At 39.1% G+C, this 22558-nt stretch overlaps 1 protein-coding gene across 1 annotated transcript in view; it reads right to left on the bottom strand.

Annotated features, from left to right (window-relative positions):
* Positions 1-22558, bottom strand: part of SCEL (sciellin) — a 117439-nt gene that overhangs the window by 43986 nt on the left and 50895 nt on the right. Inside the window, exons 11-19 of the mRNA XM_049853056.1 lie at positions 19929-19988; positions 15251-15295; positions 13866-13925; positions 13506-13565; positions 11118-11177; positions 9346-9399; positions 5285-5344; positions 1736-1795; positions 472-531 (exon numbers count right to left, since the gene is read on the bottom strand). Of these exons, the coding sequence (XP_049709013.1) occupies positions 472-531; positions 1736-1795; positions 5285-5344; positions 9346-9399; positions 11118-11177; positions 13506-13565; positions 13866-13925; positions 15251-15295; positions 19929-19988 (519 nt within the window). The remainder of the gene's footprint in view (positions 1-471; positions 532-1735; positions 1796-5284; positions 5345-9345; positions 9400-11117; positions 11178-13505; positions 13566-13865; positions 13926-15250; positions 15296-19928; positions 19989-22558) is intronic.

The following is a 22558-nucleotide window of genomic DNA, read 5'->3' as shown; positions in this document are numbered from 1 at the left end:
TCTGTATTAAAGATAAATGTCATACTTCGTGCTCGCTATTATTTCAATGAACTAAGTGTAATTTTTAAGAATGACTCCTGAATATTGGGAATAGTTTGGGCGGGACAGAATAAATGATGGAGGGAGAAAGAGCTTTTCTTCATGTGAAGAGTTTTCCTTGGGGTGCTCAGCTGTAGGAAATTATTTTAGGGTATTATTTCCTCCCATTGTAGTCCCTACTCATGTCAAGGAAATACGAAGTGTGAAACTGGGGCTGCACATCATTCCTGTATCTTATGGAATTCTTTCCCCTCTGCTAAAGCCCACAACCAGGGAGCCTGGAGCAGGGATTTGAACACCTGGTTTCTCATGCAGAGCTGTTGATTTGTGTTTCCATCACTGGTTACTTCTATGGTGGGTCAATACAGCTCATCTTATTTTTAAAGTTGAATAGAAAAATGGGGAGAGAGAGAAATGTTTCATAAACCTCACCCTTGGTTAGTCCTGTTTGCTTCAGGAACACCTTTGATGAAACTGTCAAGACTTTGGCCCCTTCAAAACATGAAAGAAATGATCAAGTCAATGGTAGAGTTATATCAAGTGGTTGTAAATATTTATTAAAACGGAGAAACAATTTTCATTATAAAATACTTCATTTAAAAATATTCATTAAAACAGATAATCTTAGAGGTTGAAGTTTTTTTTGATGGTGACCACACAAAAGGTCAGCAGTTTGAATCTACCAGTTGCTCCTTCAAAACTCTATGGGGCAGTTCTACTCTGTTCTATAGGGTCGCTATGAGTTGGAATCGACACGACAGCAACAGGTTTTTTGGTTTGGTTATAACTGTACAAAAATTGTGCATACTAGCTAATGCTTTTAGAAAATTTAAGATGTGCCAGGCACTGGTCTAAGTGATTTATATAATTTATCTAATGTCATCCTCACAACAATCCTATTACCTAGGAAAGATTATTATCAAAGAAAGAGCCCTGGTGGTGCAGTGGTTAAGTGCTCAGCTACTATCCAAAAGGCCAGCAGTTCAAATCCCCAGCTGCTACACTGGAGAAAGATGTGGCAGTCTGCTTCCATAAAGACTACAGCCTTGGAAACCCTGTGCAGCAGTTCTATTCTGTTCTACAGGGTTATTATGAGTTGGAATCAACTTGACGGCTATGAGTTTGGTTTGGTTTTATTATTATCACAATTTCACAGAGGTAAAAACTGAGACACAGCAAGATTAAATAACTTTCCCTCTTGGCTAGTACTAGGTAAAGCTAGAATTTAAATCTACCATCTTATTGGAACTTAGTAAGTGAACTAGTGTTGGGAGTGACTAGAGTGTCTTGTCCAATGACCTCACTTTAAAGATGAGAAAACTGAAGTCCAAACAGGAAATGACTAGACTGACGTCACCCAGGAAGAGGCAGAACCAGGCAGAAGCAGGCCTAAAACCCACATCTATGGGCTCTGGTCTAGTTCTCTTTCCCCTATACTTGTCAAAAAACAAACAAATAAAAAGGCAAAAATGCCCTGTCCATCCTGGCAAAACAACTACGGACCTAGTTAATCAAAGGGCACCTCTATTATATCAGAAATTAATTGACCTAAATCTTCATCATTTTCAGGTATGCTGTTGTCAAAGTTACATGAATTTTCTTGAACAATCCCTAAGCTTAACATCATGAACTGAAATGGTGATTCGATTATACTTTTAAACACCGAAATGAAAAAGGAGAGCTTATTAAATCTTACCCTTGGATACTTTTTCCTGTTCTTGGGTTCACTTTGATTAGACTATCAAGGTCTTTGGAGCTTTAAACAAAAAAAGCAAACAAAAACACGTGAGTAAAATGTAGTTAAATCATTGACTGTTTTAAGATATATATGTGCTCAAGATGAATTTTACTACTAAGTTTTGAAAGAAATAAATACTGGTCTAGCTGCTATAACGGAAATACCACAGATGGGTGGCTTTAACAAACAGAAATTAATTTTCTCAGTTTAGGAGGCTAGAAGTCCGAATTCAGGGTGCTAGCTCTAGGGGTAGGTTTTCTCTCTCTGTTGGCTCTGGAGAGAGATCCTTGTCTCTTTTGAGCTTCTGCTCCTGGGTAATCTTCATGTGGCTTGGCATCTCTCTTCCCCCATCTCTGCTTGTCTGATCTTTTCATATCTAGTAAGAGATTAACTCAAGAGATGTCCTATACTACTTCTGTCTCATTAACATAACAAAGATAACCCATTCCCAAGTGGGATCATAACTGCAAGCAGAGAGGTTAGGATTATAACACATATTTTGGGGGACACAATTCAACCCATAACATTCTACCCCTTGGCCCCCCAAAACTCATGCCCTTGCCACCTGTAAAACACATTCACCCCATCACATCATCCCAAGCCTTAAATCAACTCCAAGTCCCAAATCTCATCTTCTGAATCATCAAATCAAATATTTGTGAGATTTCAAGCATATTCTATCCTGGGGCAAAATTCCTCTTCATTTATGAACCTGGGAAATCTAGACCACAAGTTACCTGCTTCCAAGGTACAATGGTGAAACAGGCACAAGACATTTCCATTGCAAATGGGAGAAATTGTAAGGAAAGAAGGGAAAACAAGCAACTCCAAAACCCGGCAGAACAATTTACATTAGCTCTCAAGGCTTGAAAATAATCCTCTGTTCTCTGAGACCATAGGAGCAATGGCCCTGCCCTCCAGACTCTGGGTGTTAGCCATGCCCTCTGGATCCTGGGCGGAGGGTCCTCGGCCCTGGGCTTCAGTTCCTCCTACCAGGCCCACTGGGATGGCAATTCTGCCCCCTTGGCTTTGGGTGGCCCCATTCTCCTAGTCCGTTTGAGTAGCAATCCCACCGCCTTGGCCCTGGCAGGCCCTGAACATTCCTCTGCCCCTTGGGCATGGCAGCCCTGCCACCTCGGCTTTGGGCAGCAGCCCCATCCCCTGGCACTCATGAATGGCTGCCCCATACTCCGGAACCAAGCTGATGAAAATCTGTCTCTTTTAAAACTAGGAGGCTGTAACTCTACACTTTGAAACTGATGCAGCCCTTGCTTCTTGTGCTCCTTCCAATATTTCTGCTGATCTCTGAGCTGTTCCAGGAATGGTCCTCTTCTTTTCTTGAAGGACAACAGATGTCACTCCTTTGGCCTGCTTCCTCTCTGTAGAATTCCAAGAGGCAGACAGTGTTCTTTCCTTTCATCTTTCCTTTGTCCCCTTCAGTCTAAACTGACGGGTTTTCTGCTGTGTTAGTTGGTTAGATCCATCAGTCAACAGGCTTAATTTAACAAAAGATGGTGTAGCCATATCCTTGGCGAAAATCCTAGGACAAGTGTCCTTATTTTGCACAACGGAATTTTCCAAATCTTTACATTTTATTTTCATTTTGCACAGTTTGTTTTTGAGTCCATCTCCTTTCTCTTGCATTTTACTATTAGCACCAAGGAGAAACCATGAGGCCCCTTTAAGATCTTGCTTAGACATCTCCTCAGCTAAATATCCAAGTTCTTCACTTACAAGTTATATCTTCCACCAAACACTTAAATATAATTTAGAAAGTTCTTTGCCACTGCATAAAAAGAACCATCCTTCTTCTATTGCCAATCACATGTTCACCATTGTCTTTTAAAGTGCTCACCAGAGGTACATTTAACATCCACATCTCTAGCAGCATTGTGTTGCTAGCCTCATATGTATTCTCTAAAATGATAGAGACTTTCTCTATAGCTCTCCTCACTTCCTTATGAGCCCTCACCAGAATATGGGCAGATAATTAGGAAGCAGGGGACGTTGAGCCCCTAAATTCCATTGAATCACTCCTACCAACAGAACCAGCCCCCTTACTCTCATCTAAAGAGATTACTTCATTCTGTCTGCTAAGCCATCCTCCACAAGAAAACCATTATCCCTTCTACCCTCATCTGAAGAAATGAATCTGACAAAAATTAAAGCAGTGTGACATTTCTAGGGGTCCAGTGGTGTGTGACACATCAAGATATTTCTTCTAAAGTGAAGAATAAGTTGTTGCCTCTGGCCTCTCCTACAACTAAAAAAAAAAACAACTAAAAAAGGAGGCAAAACACCTGGTGGGCCTCTTTGAATTTTGGAGGCAACATATCACCCAACTGGGTGTGCTATTCCAGCCTGTTTATCAAAGGACTCGAAAAGCTGCTAGTTTTTTTGTGGGGTCCAGAACAAGAGAAAGCTCTGCAACAGGTTCAGGCTGCTACGCAAGCCGTTCTGCATCTTGGGCCGTATGATCCAGCTGATTCAATGGTGCTTGACATGTCAGTGGCAGATAGAAACTGTTCGGAGTCTTTGCCAGGCTCCTTTTGGTAAATCACAACACAGAGCCTTAGAGTTTTGGAGCAAAGCCCTGTCATCCTCTTCAGGTAACTTCTCTTCTTTTGAGAAATAGTTTTTGGCTTATTACTGGGCCTTAGTCGAGATTGAACACTTAACCATGGGCTACCAAGTCACCGTGCAGCCTGAGCTGCCCATCATGAACTAGGTATTGTCTGACCCACAGAGTCATAAAGCCAAATGTGCACAGCAGCACTCCATCATTAAATAGAAGTGGTATTTATGAGATTGGCTCGAGCTGGACCTGAAGGTACAGGAAGCTACATGAGTAAGTGGCCCAAATGTCCATGGTCTCCACTCCTCTCACATCACCTTCCATCTCCCAGCCTGTACCTACGGCTTCATGGGGAGTTCCTTATGATCAGTTGACTAAAGAAGAGAAAACTGGTGCCTAGTTTACAGATGGTTCTGTGTGACATGTAAACACCGCTTCAAAGTGGACAGCATCAGCACTGCAGCCCTTTACTGGGACCTCCCTGAAGGACAGTGGTGAAGGGAAAACCTCCCAACGGGCAGAACTACAAGCAGTGCACCTGGTTGTCTACTTTGATTAGAAGGGAAAATGGCCAGATGTGCAATTGTATACCAATTCGTGGGCTGTGGACAATGGTTTGACTGAGTGGTCAGGAACTTGGAAGGAACATGATTGGAAAATTGATGACAAGGGCCTATGGAGAAGAGGTGTGTGGACATACCTCTCTGAATGGGTGAGAGAAGTGAAAATATTTGTGTCTCATGTGAATGCTCACCAAAGAGTAACCTTGGCAGAGGAGGATTTTAAAAATTGAGTGCATATGATGACGCATTCTGTGGAAACCAGTCATCCTCTTTCCCTAGCCACTCTTGTCATTGCTTAATGGGCTCATGAGCAAAGTTTCCATAGTGGCAGGGATGGGGAAAGAAGGAAAAGTAAGACATAATCCTCACCCTTGGTTTCTTCTGTTTACATCAGGGGTCACGTTGATGAGATTATCAAGGCTCTGTCCCCTTAAAAACAGAGAAGATGAAGTGGATGGTAGATTAACACTAAGAGGAAAAAGTATTCATTAAAACTCAGAAATAGGGTAAACACTCATTGAAATCATGTCAAAGAGTAGAAGATTGTTAAAGATGACCATGCAGAAAAATGTAGGGATTTATACATCTCTGAAATTCATGGAGACTCAGTGACATAATTGTTTACTCTTAGAGCCATTAGGCTCCTTGCAAATACTACACTAGGACTCTGCCTTTACTTTGATTCATTTAATCCTCTGCCCTTAGCCTTTACCAGGTACACAAAGCATTTTTGAAATAGTCTATATACATGTCTTATGCCCAGCTCCAGAAGGAACACCCTCTTCTGACCTACCTCCAATGTGTTGTGGGATATTAAATTCAACTTTGAAGACTTTGTGTTTCGTAAAATTGACATTCATTAACGAGTTTTTATCACAAAACAAGAGTAAAATAAATACATCAATGTGATAAAAATCCATGATAAGCAACCTAGCATCTGCTTCTGGGACTTATGTGTTAAAACTATAAATTTTGACTAGGCGTGCTAGCAACAAACATGAGGAAGATTACAAACAATAGAGTTCTAAAGTGTTTTGAAATGTAAGCTATATTTACTATAACACAAAATTCCACACAGTCAACGAAAACACATCAGTATTTTGTTACCCTTCTGCTTCTGATCTTAATGGAATTCTGCTTTTCTTTTTGCATCTACATGTGTTTTCCACATGTATACAAAAAAAACACAAAGCATGTATAAAAAAAAATGTATGGCACCAGCAAATTCTCCTTTGACCTACAGAAGACACCACATGGAGAAAAGAACACCCACAGGAAGGTGCTTTTACAACCACTTTCTCCATACCTTGTGGCCCTACTAACATCTCATTTCAAAGTTGCTGAGCTTGCATCTATACAACATCAAAGATCCAGATATATTCAAGGAAACGGATGTTGACTGAAGCTTTTGTTTTTTTAATTTTATTGTGTTTTATGTCAAATTGATTGAAGTTTTTTACTTGTACCCAGATGTCTGAGGATATATATATCCAGGCAAAAAAAAAAAAAACCATTGCCATTGAGCCCATTACGACTCACAGCAACCCTGTAAAACAGAGTAGAGCTGCTCCACAGGGCTTCCAAGGCTGTAATCGTTACAGAAGCAGGCTGCCACATCTTTCTCCCACAGACTGGCTGGTGGGTTCAAATCACCAAGCTTTAGGTTAGCAGCAGAGTGCTTGGTAACCACTGTGCCACCAGGCAGTTTGGACCTTTTTCATGCAAATAATGGAACAATTAACCCAATAGGAATAACTGCTCTACCCAGATTACCACTTGTTGGTGAAGTATGTGGGATGTGAGGAAAAAACAAATTCCCAAGATTCTATTTCCAGATTCTAGTGTCAATCAGAGAAATGGCAGAACAGTAAGCACGGTAACGCCTACTTTGTAATATTTGTGTTGTCTGTGGAGTTTACTTTGATTATGTTATCAAGATCCCGATCTCTTTAAACATATTAAATATAGCATATAGTATACAATTATTGAAATTTCAAAGTACATAAAGTCAATGAAGAAGAGTGATAATAATTTGATGAGCTTAAGCTGAATTAAAGCAATGTCTAATAATGCATGCATCTTCCGTGTTTATGCATTTTTTTCAATCCACAATTACTTATGGAGAACCAAGGCCTGTCCAAGTACAGGAACACAAGTGAACAATACAGACATAGGCTTAGCATTCATGAGGCTTCCATTCAAACTTGGGGACAGGGAGAGTCAGGCAACATACAATTAAACGTGTAAATGAATATCACAGATAGTGTCATATGCTATGAAGAAAATTTTAAAAGGAACTTGCAGTGCTGGGGTTGGGGGAGGGGGCGGTGACTGAACTCTTATCAGTGGTCAGGGACAACCTCACAGATAAGGAGACAATATGGGGACAGAGCATTTCAGCGTATGGGACCAGCACTTGTAAAAGTCTTAAGGCAGGGATGAGCTTGGAATAGAAAAATGATCATTGTGATTGGACTTCATTGAGCAAGTAAAAGGCCACAGCCAAGTATTAGAATTTTATTCTCCCTAAAGTGGAATGATAACCTTGAAAAGGTTTTAATAAGGGACCGAGCATGATCTCATTATTTTAAAAAGACATACAGAACTTAATTATATGTAGAAAAAGAAAATGACAACTACTGTCCTTAAGAGACCCCAGGAAAAACACATATACAAATGTAGACACACATATGAACATGTGAACAATGCACACACACACACACTAGTGAGCAAGCATACACATCCATGTACACATGCACTCCTACACACTCAAAGGCACACATCTATTTATACATATACTCAGAGCATGTGTGGCATATGTATACTTGTATAATGCACACAGGTACACACTCATGTATGCACTCTCACACATATAAACATGTGCATGGGCTCACATAAGCATACATACTTGTACACGCCAAACACAAACTGTCACACACATGTTCACAGACACACATATGCACATTCACATCACATGCACTCACATACATACACAAGCAAATATGTATATTTACACACATACTTATGAACATACAAGCTTGTGCACATGTGAATGTGCTCATACACACATATAGGACACACACACCCAGGCCTGTGTGCACTCACATACACACAAAGGCACACATATGCACATACCTACACTCATGCACACACAAGCACACACACATAAAAAATGAACACATTTACACAAACATGTGAATGTGTGTATACACACATGTGCACACATATGCATGTACATGATACACACCTGACATATAGGAATAACAGAGCACAATATGAAATGCTAACAAAATGGAAAGAAAAACATGGATTTTTCTTGGACAATAAAGCAAATCAAATATTTGAACACTACAAAAACATAATTCACCTGAACCTTTGATTAGTGCTAATAATTACGGTTATCTACTATGTGCCAGGCATGATATTGTTATGATCCCCATTTCGTAGATGAGTAAATTTAGGCAAAGAAGTGGTCAGTAAATTGCCCTAAAGGATACAGCTAGTAAATGGCAGAACCCAAGTTTTTCTGACTTCCTATTTACAGTCACCACTTCAGGTTTCCTTCTTGAAGTATCCAGGTAGCCAAGGAAACCAACGTCTTCTCTTCAGTCTGTTAATTGCAAAACTGTGCAAGTCTCTAATTCATCTGGGTGCGAGAGCAATACAGCCTGACAGCATGCAAACCATGCTTTTCAGCTAGCCAAAGACTCGTTCTACCTGCCGGCTCGGCAGGCATCGGTGACATAGGTTAGAATCAGTGAATAACATCAAGTACTGAGTTAGTTGAATGGAAATGAGTTCAAAGGAAACCACATGGAATTATTTGGTACATTGTTTTCAGAAACATGCCAACAAGCTTATTTTAAATATATTCCATCTGCTTCTTAAAAAATAAAAAGCAAGAGGACATAAGCTCTCCAGATTTATCCATGACAATTCATGTGTAAGAGAAATCTTTTAATAACGTATACTTTGTTAAGCTCTTCATCTTTAAACACACATCACACTGCATACATATACACACACTACATAAAAATGCATTACACACAAGCACACACAGTTCGTATTTATATACACATTATACACACATAGACACACTATCCACACATACATACACAGACACACATCCGCACATAGACAGACACACTACACATACATACAAAGAAATAAATCATTTAGCTCAGTAAAGATTATGCCAAATTCCCATCAAAATCTACCTGAGAGCAAACTTCACCCAAATATAAAATGCAAAAGACCACTTCTGTGTATCACTTGTATAGAATTACTTAATGTGATATGTTTGGGAGGGGGGATGGGAAGAACTTTGTTTTGACTTGAATTTCATTTTACTCTCCTGGATATATAAACACTCAAATTTCCAATGTGCTTATAAATGCTAGACAAAGAAAAAAAATCTCTAAATGTCTTACCTCTTGATATTTGTTTCAGGACTCACTTTAATAAGCCCATCGAGGTCTTGTTTTCTTTAAATAAAGAAATGAGCTTCAATGAATGTCATTAAAATAAAACACTAATCAAGTCAACAATGATTGGAAAAATTAAGAAGTGGTAAACATACAAGTTCTCTAAATCAACGTAACTTTTTAAAACTCTAAATGCAAATGCACATTTTTCTCTTACGTAACAAGCTGAAGACCATTTAAGCTTCCTTGTTTGTTAACAAGAAACATAACGATTTTCGGTTTTGTTCTCAGAATGTGTAAGTATATGACACTTGTTATTTAATGAAATCACCTTTGCCCTCAGGTACATCTTGTTAGAATACTCCAAATGAACAGCACTGAAGTCATGTAAGGTAGACAAAGTTCTCTAGTGCATCCAGATAGAATATAAATTTCTACTCAACAAATCAGATACTCGATTTTTCAGTAATAAGAATAATGTTTTTTTCATGTAAACTCATCCATCCTCAGCCCTCTCCCAACCCTTTTAAAATATCTTTTGACTCAGAGTAGATTATAGGGAGTTATAAAGGATAAAACAAAGTACCTTACGTGTTAGGGAAATCAATGCCTCACTTCTCAGGGGACACATGCCACCCCATTAAAATGCATTGAGCAATACTAAAAGGAGCATAGCCTGAACACAAATGCATCAGTAGCAGATGGCAGAAGTATCTTGATTGGGTATTGCTGCCATGTCCACAGAGCTCTGAATGGGAGAAACAGTGACGGTATGTCCTTACTCCTGGTGCATGTACCTGCCCAGCCCCTTCCCTGGGGGGCTCTCTGAGACCACCATCCTTAGAGAAATTGATTTACAAGTTTCAGTCAAGCCTGACTCATGGCTACCTTTGTCCTTTTGGAGATCTACTTTGGAAATGTTGTCAAGACTGTACTTTTAAAATGTTGTCAAGGTTGTGCTTTCTTTGGACACAAAGAAATTCAATAGAATAACTCATCTCTTAAAAATAATTAAAGATCAAAATCTGAGAGAAAAAGCATCTCACCATCAAATACTGGGGAAATTCTTCAAAAATAACCAGTTTTTTTGAGAACAAGAAGGGAAGGCCATTTGGCCCATATTTATTGTATAATCTCATGCTAGTAAAATATGGTTATGAAGCTTAAAAGCCACATTATTTTATCTTCTGATTGATCATCACTTTCAGAAATCAGACTAAAAGACACTAGTAAGTCTCAGTGTCTTTGGGTGGTGCAAATTGCTAGGCTGATATCTGAAAGGTTAGAGGTTCAAGTCTACCCAGAGTTGCCTTGGAAGAAAGGCCTGGCAACTTATATCCTTAGAGAAATTGTTTTACAAATTTTAGTCAACCCTCACTCATGGCTACTTTTGTCATTTTGGAGGTCCACTTTGGAAATGTTTCCATGATTCTGACTCACGGCAACCCCAAGTGTGTCAGAGTAGTACTGTGCTCCATAGAGTTTTCAATGGCTTATTTTTTGGATGTAGTTTGGCAGACCTTTCTTTCGAGGCACGCCTGGGGAGATTTGAACCACCAACCTTTCAGTTAACAGCTGAGCACATTAACTGTTTGTAGCACCCAAGCACTCCCCTATGAAAACAGCAATCAGCATATTCCTTCTCCTACTGTCTCTGGTAGACTGGACCAGTACACCAGTCCATCTGTGACAGAGGGAAGCAAAGCACTCCCATGTCTAATGAAGTATAGAAAACTAACCTGAAAAAAGTGCCCCATCAAGGTAGGAGCTTTACTTACCCTTTCTCATTTTTGTCATCTCTTTGATTAACTTTAATAAGGCTTCCAAAGCCTTGGTTTCTTTACATTGAAAAAGAGAGAGAGAGAGAGCAAAGGAGAGAGAGAGAGAGTAAATCAAGGATATATTTGGAATTACATATGACAAGAGCAGATTTCTTTCAACAGTAGTACATTGTTATCAGTACCTAAAGGATCAGCAGTCCTTTCAAACATTTAATACAAGTGATTTGACTCATCATGTAAAACAGGCAAGAGACGTGGAACTGTCTTGCTATTAAGGCCCCTACACTACCCAGGCTTGACTGAATCAATGTAAAAGTAAAAGTTCCCATGAGGTCTCAGCTTTAGCTTTCTTGTCCTTTGAGGCTGGATTGGTGGGAGGCGGACCTGTCTTCTTCAAGCACAAAAGTCATCCACATAAGGGGTTGGAATTAGATCATCAACATTTTAAATCTACACACTTTGAAGATTTAGGCAAAGTCATTTCCCAAAATGGTTTAAGAGTTTATTTAAATGATTCAGAAATAACCTTGGAAACATAGAAAAATACTCTCTTGTGGCTCTAGTACTTTTACATCAATTGAGCACACCCCATAAAACTTTCTCATGCCACTGGCCCAAAGCTATTAGGTGATGTGAAAGACCAAAAAAAAAAAAATGTTGCCATCAAGTCAATTCTGACTCAGCAACCCTGCAGTACAGAGTAGAAAGTGGGGTTCCCAAGGCTGTTATCTCTACTGAAGCAGACTGCCACATCCTTCTCCCCAGGAGTGTCTGGTGTGTTCACACTGCCAACCTTTATAGTTAGCAGCTGAGTGCTTAATCACTGTGCCACCAGGGCTCCTTCCATGTAAAAGATAATCCCTCAAAATTTTAGCAATAGACCAAGTGTTACCATTTGCCATTTTCATCTGTCCTTGATTTCACTGTGATAAGATTATTGACATTTTAGGTTCTTTCAACATAAGAAACTTAAAAAAGGAGGAAGGAAAGCAGGAGAGAAAAAGACTCTTACTTTACATTTTCTGTTGGAAGTCTTGACCTATCTCTTTGTTCATGTCCCAGCCTTTTCTTCCAATCCTATGACTCCTCTATGCACTGACAAGACCAGAGTCATCCTTGTATCAAAACCCAGTGCTATCGAGCTACCCCAGATTATAAATCTCTTTTCTTTGTTACATCTAGCCCCCAAAATGATTTCATTATGACACTCATCCTACTTTTCCTATTTTCCACCACTTTTGTGGAGCTTTCTGAACTCTGAAATCTCTGAAATCCCATCTTTTCCTGCCGAGGTCATATAACCACTTGCAGAAAACTGGCTGTTTTTATCTATTACTCATTTGAGAAAAAAAAAAAAAAAACTTGTAATAATATACACATGTTTACATTAAAATAATATGTTGTTAATAAGCATCCAATATCTGCGTGATGGTTATTGCCAACACTTTGTATCATACAGAGTTTGGAAAGTATTCTAAATCAGAGAGGTTTGAGAACATATCTGCCAAACTTAATTTGGAAAGCCATAATGCCATTCTGTGTACCCACTGATTGGCACAGATAAATGGTTTTTAAAAATAGCCATGACAGTAGAAATAATTATCACAGTAAGGAAGGCAACTTTAATAACTAACAAAATACAAGGTGAACAGTCAATTTGGGGAAAAATACGAGTAGAGAAAACCTCTCAGTCCTTGCCCGTTGTCTTTCTTGACTACCCTGGGATTTTCTTTAATGAAACTGTCAATAGTTTGGTTTCTTTCAACATGAAAAATAAAATCAGTAACATAAGTCAATTTTCTAATAATCAGTGTCAGTCTAGAACCATCAGTTAACCTCTCAGATGTTATGAGTTCAGTTACTAACCATTAATCAATCAACCCTTTTTATGACATGAAATAAATAAAAAGATGGTTCTTGATCTTGAGATATTTAGAAAAGTGTCTGAGATATACATATAAAATGACTCAAGCAAGATTTCATCTGAAAAGCTCCTTGGAACAAGTCAAAGACATCAGTGAGGAGGGGCTACGCTCCCAGTACCAAAATGTCTCATAGTAAATTGATTTAGTTCATAAAACCAGCCTATTGTCTATTGGCTGAATTTCCTTCACTTTTAGATATAAGAGGAAAGTAGGAGATCATCTAGGTCATAGCCTTCATTTTATGGGATGAGGTAACGGAAGTCTCCAGAGGTTACAAGACTTGCCTAGGGCCAAGATGATTGATGTTGGTGGCAGAGCCAGCTTCAGGACACCCACTCATCTCCTGACCCTGATCCAGGACCTGTTCCACCAGCCTGGCTCTAAGCAGGAGATTTCACCCAGAAAGTAGTTTACAGTCTAAGGTTCAATCAAAGCAGTGAGAGTTTCAATCAAATCTTACCCTTTGCCACCTTTGTCTGTCCAGGGGTTCACACAGATGAGGTTTTCAAGACTTTTAGCTCTTTAAACACAAAGAAATTCAAGTGAAAGACTGCATATTGAAATGAAATTGTGTGGTAATTTGAACGGTCAGATATAATAAACATTCTTCATGAACTGCTCATTTACTCGATTGAATGGAAGAGAGAAGTCCTTCTGGGCAATTCTGTCTGAACTAAATGCACACTACTGAGAGTGCCATCCCATCTGCTAGTACATTTCCATGCCAGAGGCTGTAACTCCCTTAGAGCTAATGTCAAAAAGAATAAGACAAGCAATCTGGGAGATATAGTTTTTTCAGATTAGAGACAGATGCACTTACCTCTTCTCCGGTTGCTCTGCCTTAGGGTTTGCTCTGAAGAGGCCATCGAGACCTTGGTTTCTTTAAGTGGGTTGAATTTTTTAAAAAGTTTATTTTTTTTCATCAGTGGTAATAACAGATACTTAAATCTATAAAAACATAGACCAATTTATATCTAAGACAAGAAATAAACTGGTTGGGAAAGGTGAGCCACAATTCCTGAGATGGCTTCATTCCAAACAGGTCTTTTCATAGACTCAAAATTTAAATTGCAGTGTGCATAATGTAAAGAACACAAACCAGTGAACCACAAGCTCTAATCGGTCTACAGATGTGTTACTTGACTGCATGGACTGTTTTTATTTTTAACACAAGCCAGTTATCATAAAGATGGCCACTACACATAGAAACTTGGATTTTGAGGACCTTCTGAAAATTGTAATGCCCCGTTACACTGGTTCACATTCCCATGTGACAACTGTCAGCTGGAGTGAGAAACAGGTGGGCACCTTAGATGGGCATTTGTTCCCCTTTTTGCCACAGTTCCCCTATTCTTTATACCTCATTCATTGACGTCTGCCTGGCCTTCACAGGTCTTCAAGTCTGTGAGTTCTGATCTAAGACCACCTCTCCTTACAAATGAGGAAACTCAGAACCAGCAAATTTAAGTGACTTATCGATAGTCAAACATTCATCACATTATTGTCAAAACAGGATATGCAAACCATATCTCCTGATCCTCAGATCCATGAATTCATTTGAATTTTGCTTTATTTTCTCTTTTTCTTTGATATCTGCCCATTTAGTTTGCTAGCATGCAAAGTAACAAAGGCATAACTAAAACTGTATACCCCTCTAACATAAACTTCAATTATTCATTTTCTCTCTTAGCATATTGTAAATTGCTCAATTGTAAATAAAAATAAGGAGATAATGTTTGCTAAGAAAGTAAGTGGTGTTTGTGATGGTCTAAGTTAAAAGTATTCGGTGCCTAAACCAAACTGTTTACCTACTGTTGTTGTCGATGGGTACCCTTGAGTCGAGTCTATTTTTGACTCATAGCAACTCCATGCAACAGAGCAGAGCTGCCCCTAGGGTTTTCTAGGCTGTAATCTGAGCAGATTGTCAGGTATATTCATATTTCATGAAGAGAAATTTGTTTGTTTATATAACTGCCTTAATAAAAAATGGACTAAGAAAATACAAGACACTTTTATATACTTTAGACTTTAATAACCATTCATAATAACAATGAGTGATTTCTTATTTCTGTAAGTTTTTAAGTCAAGATTTGTAGGATATTTTTGACTAGGCCAGTGTGTGGGTCCTTATGCTCACATACAGAAAGGATATAAAAAGTCACTGTGTGAAACTCAGTAATAAAGATAGATGATTTTAAATCTTACCTATTCAAGCTTTTGTTCATTTTGATGAGATTATCCAATTCTTCACTTTTGGAAGGAAAAAAAAAAAAATCTCACATCAGTAAAAGCCTAACCATAGTCAAAGGGCAGATTCACCTTAGAACAGCTATTTCTAAGCTCTCTGAAGTACAACACATATCCCACCTTTATTATCTGTGAAAAATGTTTCATAGGTGCCTCAAGGATCCTTCAAGGCTCCTCTCAAACACTACTTCCTTCAAGAAGCCTTTTACAGTCCTCCAACTTAAGACAGCCCCTACATATTTGGGAACCTCAGATAGTTTTGTTTATTTGTTTTTGTATTTCCTTTTTGGCGCTTATCTTACCATACTTTGTAATGTAGCAACTGCCCATCTGTCTCATGGTAATGGTTCTGCCCCTACACACGCACACACCCACATACACACATACACTTGACATTTAGAATTATATTTTATACTGTATCCTCTGCACTCTTTAGCACAGTATCTTCTATGCAGTAGATGCTTAATACAGTTTTTTAACTGGACCAGCAAATACAGGTACATTGAGTAATTATAAACTCTAGCTTTGAACAACGCACTTGCACAAAGTAGATACCAGAAAATACTTGTTCATCAGTAAACCTGGCTTCTTTCTTGAATTCCATCCCCACCTCCTTCCAAATAAGCTAAACTTGCTCTTCTATTGTCATGTTTGAGAGCTGCAATGCCTTTTCTAGATGCTTCTTCAGAAGCAATCTGTTTAAGCGAAACCCCTGCTTCCAAAATATCTCTCAGAATCAAATGGACTCAGCTCTTTCCTCAAGACACGCAGTCGAGGTGGGTTCTCCCAGAGCACCTTCTGGTTCTTGCTCTCATTTGCTCCTCCCAGTAAGTCCTCTCCCTCGCTCCTTTCTGTCCTCTTCCCAGTTCCCATTACCCTTGTCTTTCTCATCCAGTTTTTCTGTTCACACATCTTTGTTCTCCCTTCTTTCAGCTCTAGAATCTCATGTTTTCCAACCTTCCACAACAATTCAGTTTCTTCCTAAGTCATATCTGATGTTGACTTTTGAGGCCCAGTCTCTGAGTAGTTATGCACTTAGGCTCTGAAATCAAGGAGACCTGAGTACGTATCTGGATTTACCACTTATTAACTGGTGACCCTGGGCACGTTACCTAACCTCTCGTTGCCTCAATATTCCTATCCACGTTGTTGTCGTTGGGTGCCATCAAGTCGGTTTCAACAGACAGAGACCCCATGTGATAGAGTAGAACTACCCCACAGGGTTTTCTTGACTGTAATCTTTATGGGAGCAGGTCATCAGGTCTTTCTCCTGAGGAGCCGCTGCCTGGGTGCAAACCTCTGACCTCCAACCTCCAGCCAAGCACTTAACCATTTCACCACCAGGGCTCCTGGTGTAAAACCAGAATAATAATTATCCCTACCTCAGAAAACAATCAATGAGCTAATGAATATAAAGTGATTAACATGATACAAATCATAAACTCTCATTCAATTTTGGCCATTGTAATAAATAATGCCCAGGCAATACTAAATTTTTTAATTTAATAAGTGCCTGCTATAGTTTTTATAGTTACTTATTTAGAGAAACCAAGACTTTGGCTCAGCCTTAGGGAGGTATAGTTACTGAGTGACTTATGTCCTTTGAAGGTGTCTGGAACAACAAAAGCCAGGATATTTGCCAGAAAAGTAGTTGGAGGCAGTGCTTTGGAGACTATGACAATTCATTAAACTAAATTAAATTAAGAGCCATCAGAGAAATGGATCCTTTAAAATAATATTACATATTCAAAGGTGGAATTGAAGGCTATGAATAAGCCAGAAATGCAAAAATAGCTGTCACTGACATAAAATTAATTAACTCTCTATCTGTGTGGGACAAACACCATGCAGTCCCGTGACACAGGGCCCCATCATTGTTTCTTTGCTTGAAATTCTACCTTCCAGCTCTTAGGCTGAGAAGCTGTCTGTGTCCCCAAGGGAAGACGCAGACCTAAGAATCCTGTTAATTTTAGCCCCAGCCTTTTCTGACTGGTGTAAGTCGCAATGATGAGATCATCAGGATTTCAGGTTACTCGTGTTTATCACAACAAAATTAGCATAGATCATGAGAAGACACTCTGTGGTAAATTAAATAAAACGGAGAGTACATTCTGAATAAAGAAGCTGAGCATTTAAAATGACTTTAAATTGATGAAAGGTTTGGGTGTTAAGTTTCACCATTGCATTTGCAACAAATTAAATGTTCTTCATCAGATTACAGTACCACTGCATTTCACAGAGGAGCATCACAAAGAGCAGCTTGGATAAATAAAGCTATTGCTAGTCCCTGTGGATGGCCCACAGTCAAAATACTCTGTAATGAATATGGCTATGCAGGAGACATTCTCCCTGGTCTCCCGTCTGTGCAACCACTTCCGCTTGTGATGAATGGTTCCAGCCGTAGGCGGTGTGCATTGTGGCTAGGGGGAGAGGACAGAAAAGTTAAACTAACTGCAGCTCTCATTGTTTTTGTGTGATTTATGTCAAACCATAATTTTCTTTCAGCATCCTTCACCAGCTCTCTCCCTCAAACAACCCGATCACCCACCAAAAGAACTGTGCAATCACTATTAGAAACAAGATAATACCACTGAGAAAAATAAATAAATACAATTACAGATCTAGGCACTTGGACTACAGAAGAAATAAACAGAAATGAAGTAATTCAGGGTACTTTCTACAGCCTTCTTCTAGATTCAGGGTTCCTATTTTTCTTTTCTTTAGCTTCTTTTACTGGGACTGCCATTCCTAGTAACATTCCCAGCATTACTAAATTCCATTAAGCAAGGATCTTTTTTTTTTTTTTTTTAGTAATTTTGGGGTTTAACTGTGGAACATTTGTACTCAAAACTTTCTCACTACTCATTATTCATTTTACCATAATCTATTATATAAATTTTTTTTTTTTATTATATAAACATCTACTTTGTAAAAGCATTGTATCAGGCTGGAAAGGATATATAATGAGTAAGACACAATCTCTGCCCTCACAGATAATAGAGGTGATAGAGAAGGGAAGCATTCACCACAAATCACATGAAGAAAACTAAATATGATTAAGTGCTTATACATATGAATGCCTGTTGCCGTTGAGTCAATTCCGACTCACAGTGACTGTACAGGACAGAGTAAAACTGCTTCATGGGAGTGGCTGGTGGATTCAAACTGCTCATCTTTCGGTTAACAGCTGAGCTCTTAACCACTGTGCCACCAGGAATAGTGGGGCTGTAATTAGTAGAATTCTCTCCTTCTGTGTGGGAGACCCAGGTTCAATTCCCAGCCAAACACCTCACACACAGTCACCACCCATCTGTTAGTGATGCTTGCTTGTTGCTAGGACGCTGAACAGGTTTCATAGGAGCTTCCAGACTAAGATGGACTACAAAGAAAGGCCTGGTGAGCTACTTCTAAAAATCAGCCAGTGTACACTCTTTGGATCACAACTGTTCTACCCACAGCCCCTCATGAAGATGGCACAGAACCAGGCAGCATTTTGTTCTGTTGTGCATGAGATCACCATGAGTCGTGGACCAACTTGATGGCAGCTAACAATAATGATGACAATAGCTTACAGAGGCAGAAGTCCCATCTCACTGGGTCATTCAGGGAAGACTACACAGAGGAGGTGATATTTGAGCTGGATAGATAGAGATAGTAGCCTTCCGACTGGAGAAGGCCTCCAGATAGATGCATGGCCCAAGCAAAGGCAGGATGTTAGAAACTATAAAAAGGAAGTGGCCTAGTTTTGTTCGAATGTAGCATTAAGGTAAGGGTGCAGTCAGAAAAAACTCCGGAATGTTAGATGGGAGACGGATTAGCAAGGACCTTGAATGATGTTATATGTAATCGAATGGGCACTAGGCAGACAGTGGAGTGCTGTGGTTAGAGAAGAATCTTAGGAAGAAAATTCTGGCATTGCTGTGTGGAATAGTTTAGTGGCAGGAGAGACTGGAGGAGTTTAAGTAAATCTAAGTAACCTACGCTGCAAACAATGAGATTTTAAACTGGGGCAAGACCCTGTGGGCATAAGGGATATTTTAAACACTTCATCCATTGGTGCCTGCTCCTACATAGAAGGGAAAAGAGATGAAGGAACCAAGAATGATTCCAGAAAATTGAGCCTTCAAAAGTAAAAAAATACAGAAGTCAAGAGGAGAAGTCAGGAGAAATAGCACATTTGGAAAGAAAGTTGAATATGGCCTTAAAAGAGAACCGCTTGTGTTGGAGTCAACCTCAGCTCCTGGTGACCCCATACGTGTCAGAGTAGAACTACGCTCAACTGAATTTTCAATGGCTGCTTTTTGGAAGTAGATATGGCCTAGGACATCCTAAATGGAGGGTCCTGGAAAGACAGATAAGCTGAGATCTGGGCCAGCAATGTAAATACAGGACTGGAGATTTAGAACAAGGTCAGAACCAGGGAGAGTTGAGGTCACTGGTATGAGTAAACTCGCCAGAGGAGGAAGCAGAATGAGAAGAGTTTATTTAGACACATCGATTCTATTTTCCTTTAAATAATATATAATAAATAGCACTGGGATTTTATTCATATTTGAAACTTTAAAGGTACTGGTTAAACACTTTTGAAGCATAAAGAGAAGGAAAAAAAAAAAGCTCATAAGCTCTGAGATCTCACCCCTTGTCAGTTTTCTGAGATGAAGTATTCACTTTGACAGTGTTATCGAGATCCTGACTCCTTCAAACAATGAAAAATAAATACAAGTCAATGATGTAGAGCTACGTCTGAAGTAGTCAAAACTTTTCATCCATTTTCAATGAAGAAAGTGCTGTTCAAGAATTATTTAGTTTAACAAAATAACAAAATGGTTCTATCCTATCAGCTCATGGCACACACAGACACGCCCACCACCCAGTTAACCCACCGCCACATCCACCACTCTGTCATTCCACCTGGGTGCTTGCTCTGCCATCTAGTGTTCACTGAAAAACTACAGTTCCTCCCAAGGGCTTGGTGGCTCCCAAGTTTTATACTTAAGAAAGGATATGAAAAAGAAAATAACTGTGCAGGTAAACACAGATGCATGTTGAGAACTTTTTGTGCTAGAGCCAAGGTGTGTTAAGCACATCTTCAGACAACTAATTAGTCCATCATGTGCGGTGAAATGGCTGTCTTCTTGGGCTTCCAAAGGGAAAGAAAGTGAATTTTGGAACTACAGGATTGTGAAAGCACCCGGTATATAGTGGGCATGATCCATGCTGGTCTCCCTAGATCATGAAAAAGAGTAATTAGGAACACTCTTATAGGTTTTCCTGTAATCAAGGTCTGTGTTTCATGAACAATGTTTCACAGAAGGTTAATAGGATTCCATGTGGTCAAATAGGTTTGGGAAATGTAACATACTTGTAGAGATTCGGAATACACATAAACATACTGAAGATTCTGAGAAGTTCTGTGGCAGAGAACTCTAATTGTGTTTCCTAAATGTTGCTGCTGTTATGTCCTGCCGAGTTGACAGCAAATATGTGTGTGTGTGTGTGTGTGAGCAGAACTGCCCCACAGGGTTTCCTAGGTTGTAATCTTTGTAGAGGCAGATCACTAGGTCTTTTCTCCCACAGAGCCATTGGTGGGTTCGAACCACCAACCTTTTGGTTAGCAGCCAATCACTTAGACATTACACCACCCGGTTTCCTAAATGTATTGGATCATTAAACATTTCTTTCACACACCGTGCATTGGCATCTTGTGGCACATGGAACACAGTTTGGAAAATGCTGAGTTAAAGTTGTATTTCAGTCACTAGGTAAAAGGCAAACATGTTTCTCCCCAACCATGTAATTTATGTTTCAAACTACACTCTTCTGAGAGTAAAGGGAATGATTAAAAAAAAGAAAGTATATAAGTTTTTAACTATTTATTTGACTGACAAATTAGTTTATCATATTGGTAGACTTAGAAAATGGCATTGTTGAGAAACTATTTTCAAAAATAGTATTTTCTCTAAAAAAATAAAACCAAGTTATATCCAGAACAAACATTAAACCAGATTGGATGTGCAGGATAACAGGCATAAATCAGGACTGTCCTGGGAAAACCAGGGCATAATGTCACCCTACCCAAAGGCATCAACTCCATTTGTGATCCTCTTTATTATTATTATTTTTTTTTCTGATGATGTAGGAGGAGGTGGACATGGCTCTAGCAGCCAACTCTAGGCAAAGCTTTTGTAAAACAAGTTCAGTTAAAGGACTGTATTTCCACCTATTCACTCTGTATATGCCTTGGGGCAAGTGCTCGATTAAAGAGATAAGCAAGCCTTCCTGCCTTCAAGGGGTTTGATCTTATTCTGTTTTCATGTCAGAACATTTTTGGTTGTTTCCTTAATGTAAAGCTTAGAATAAAAATAAAAGGAAAAAAATTATAAACCCAGGTGGCATAGTGGTTAAGAGTTTGGCTGCTAACCAAAAGGTCAGTAGTTCAAATCTACCAGGAGCTCCTTGGAAACCCTGTGGCGCAGTTCTACTCTGTCCTATAGGGTCGTTATGAGTCGTAATCAACTCGACAGCAATGGGTTTGGTTTCACACACATACATATACATATATATAATATTTTCTACTGTATTGAAGGAAGAAGCACAACCAGAATGCTCCTCAGAAGCAAGGATGGCGAGTCTACATCTCACATACTTTGGACGTGTTATCGGAAGGGATCAGTTCCTGGAGAAGAACATCATGCTTGCTAAAGTAGAGGGTCATCGAAGAAGAGGAAGACCCTCAAAGAGATGGATTGACAAACTGGCTGCAACAATCGGCTGAAGCATAATGATTGTGAGGATGGCGCGAGACCAGACAGTGTTTCGTTCTGTGGTACACAGGGTCTCTATGAGTCGGAACCGACTCAACAACGACTAACAACATTATATTGAAGGCAGCTGAAAAGCTGGTTTTATCTATTTTATTATCAGTTGTTTTGTATTTTAAAATATTCAAATAGAGCATATTCTTCATTGTTTTTGCAGTTACATAGAGATAGATCATATACCTTGTATTTCCTTCAGCATATCTGCTGGTTTCAGTATATGCACATGGTTTAGATGGACATATTTGCCTATATTTTTTAATTTAAAGCTAATAACTGTTAGATAAGAAAATATTTCTATGCTAAATTTATAAGAAATAAGAAAATACTTAAGTTCAAAAAGATTAAAGCGTGTTTGAGATGATAAACTTTATTTTTGCTCTTTTGTTCAGCTAGAATTCAATTATCTACTATTTGATATCCCAAGGAGTTCAAAATGCTATTGTGC

This window comes from Elephas maximus, chromosome 14, assembly GCF_024166365.1.
Source record: "Elephas maximus indicus isolate mEleMax1 chromosome 14, mEleMax1 primary haplotype, whole genome shotgun sequence".
NCBI lineage: Eukaryota > Metazoa > Chordata > Mammalia > Proboscidea > Elephantidae > Elephas > Elephas maximus.
Note: the sequence above shows the minus strand (reverse complement) of the source record. Positions and strands in the feature narration are given on the sequence as shown.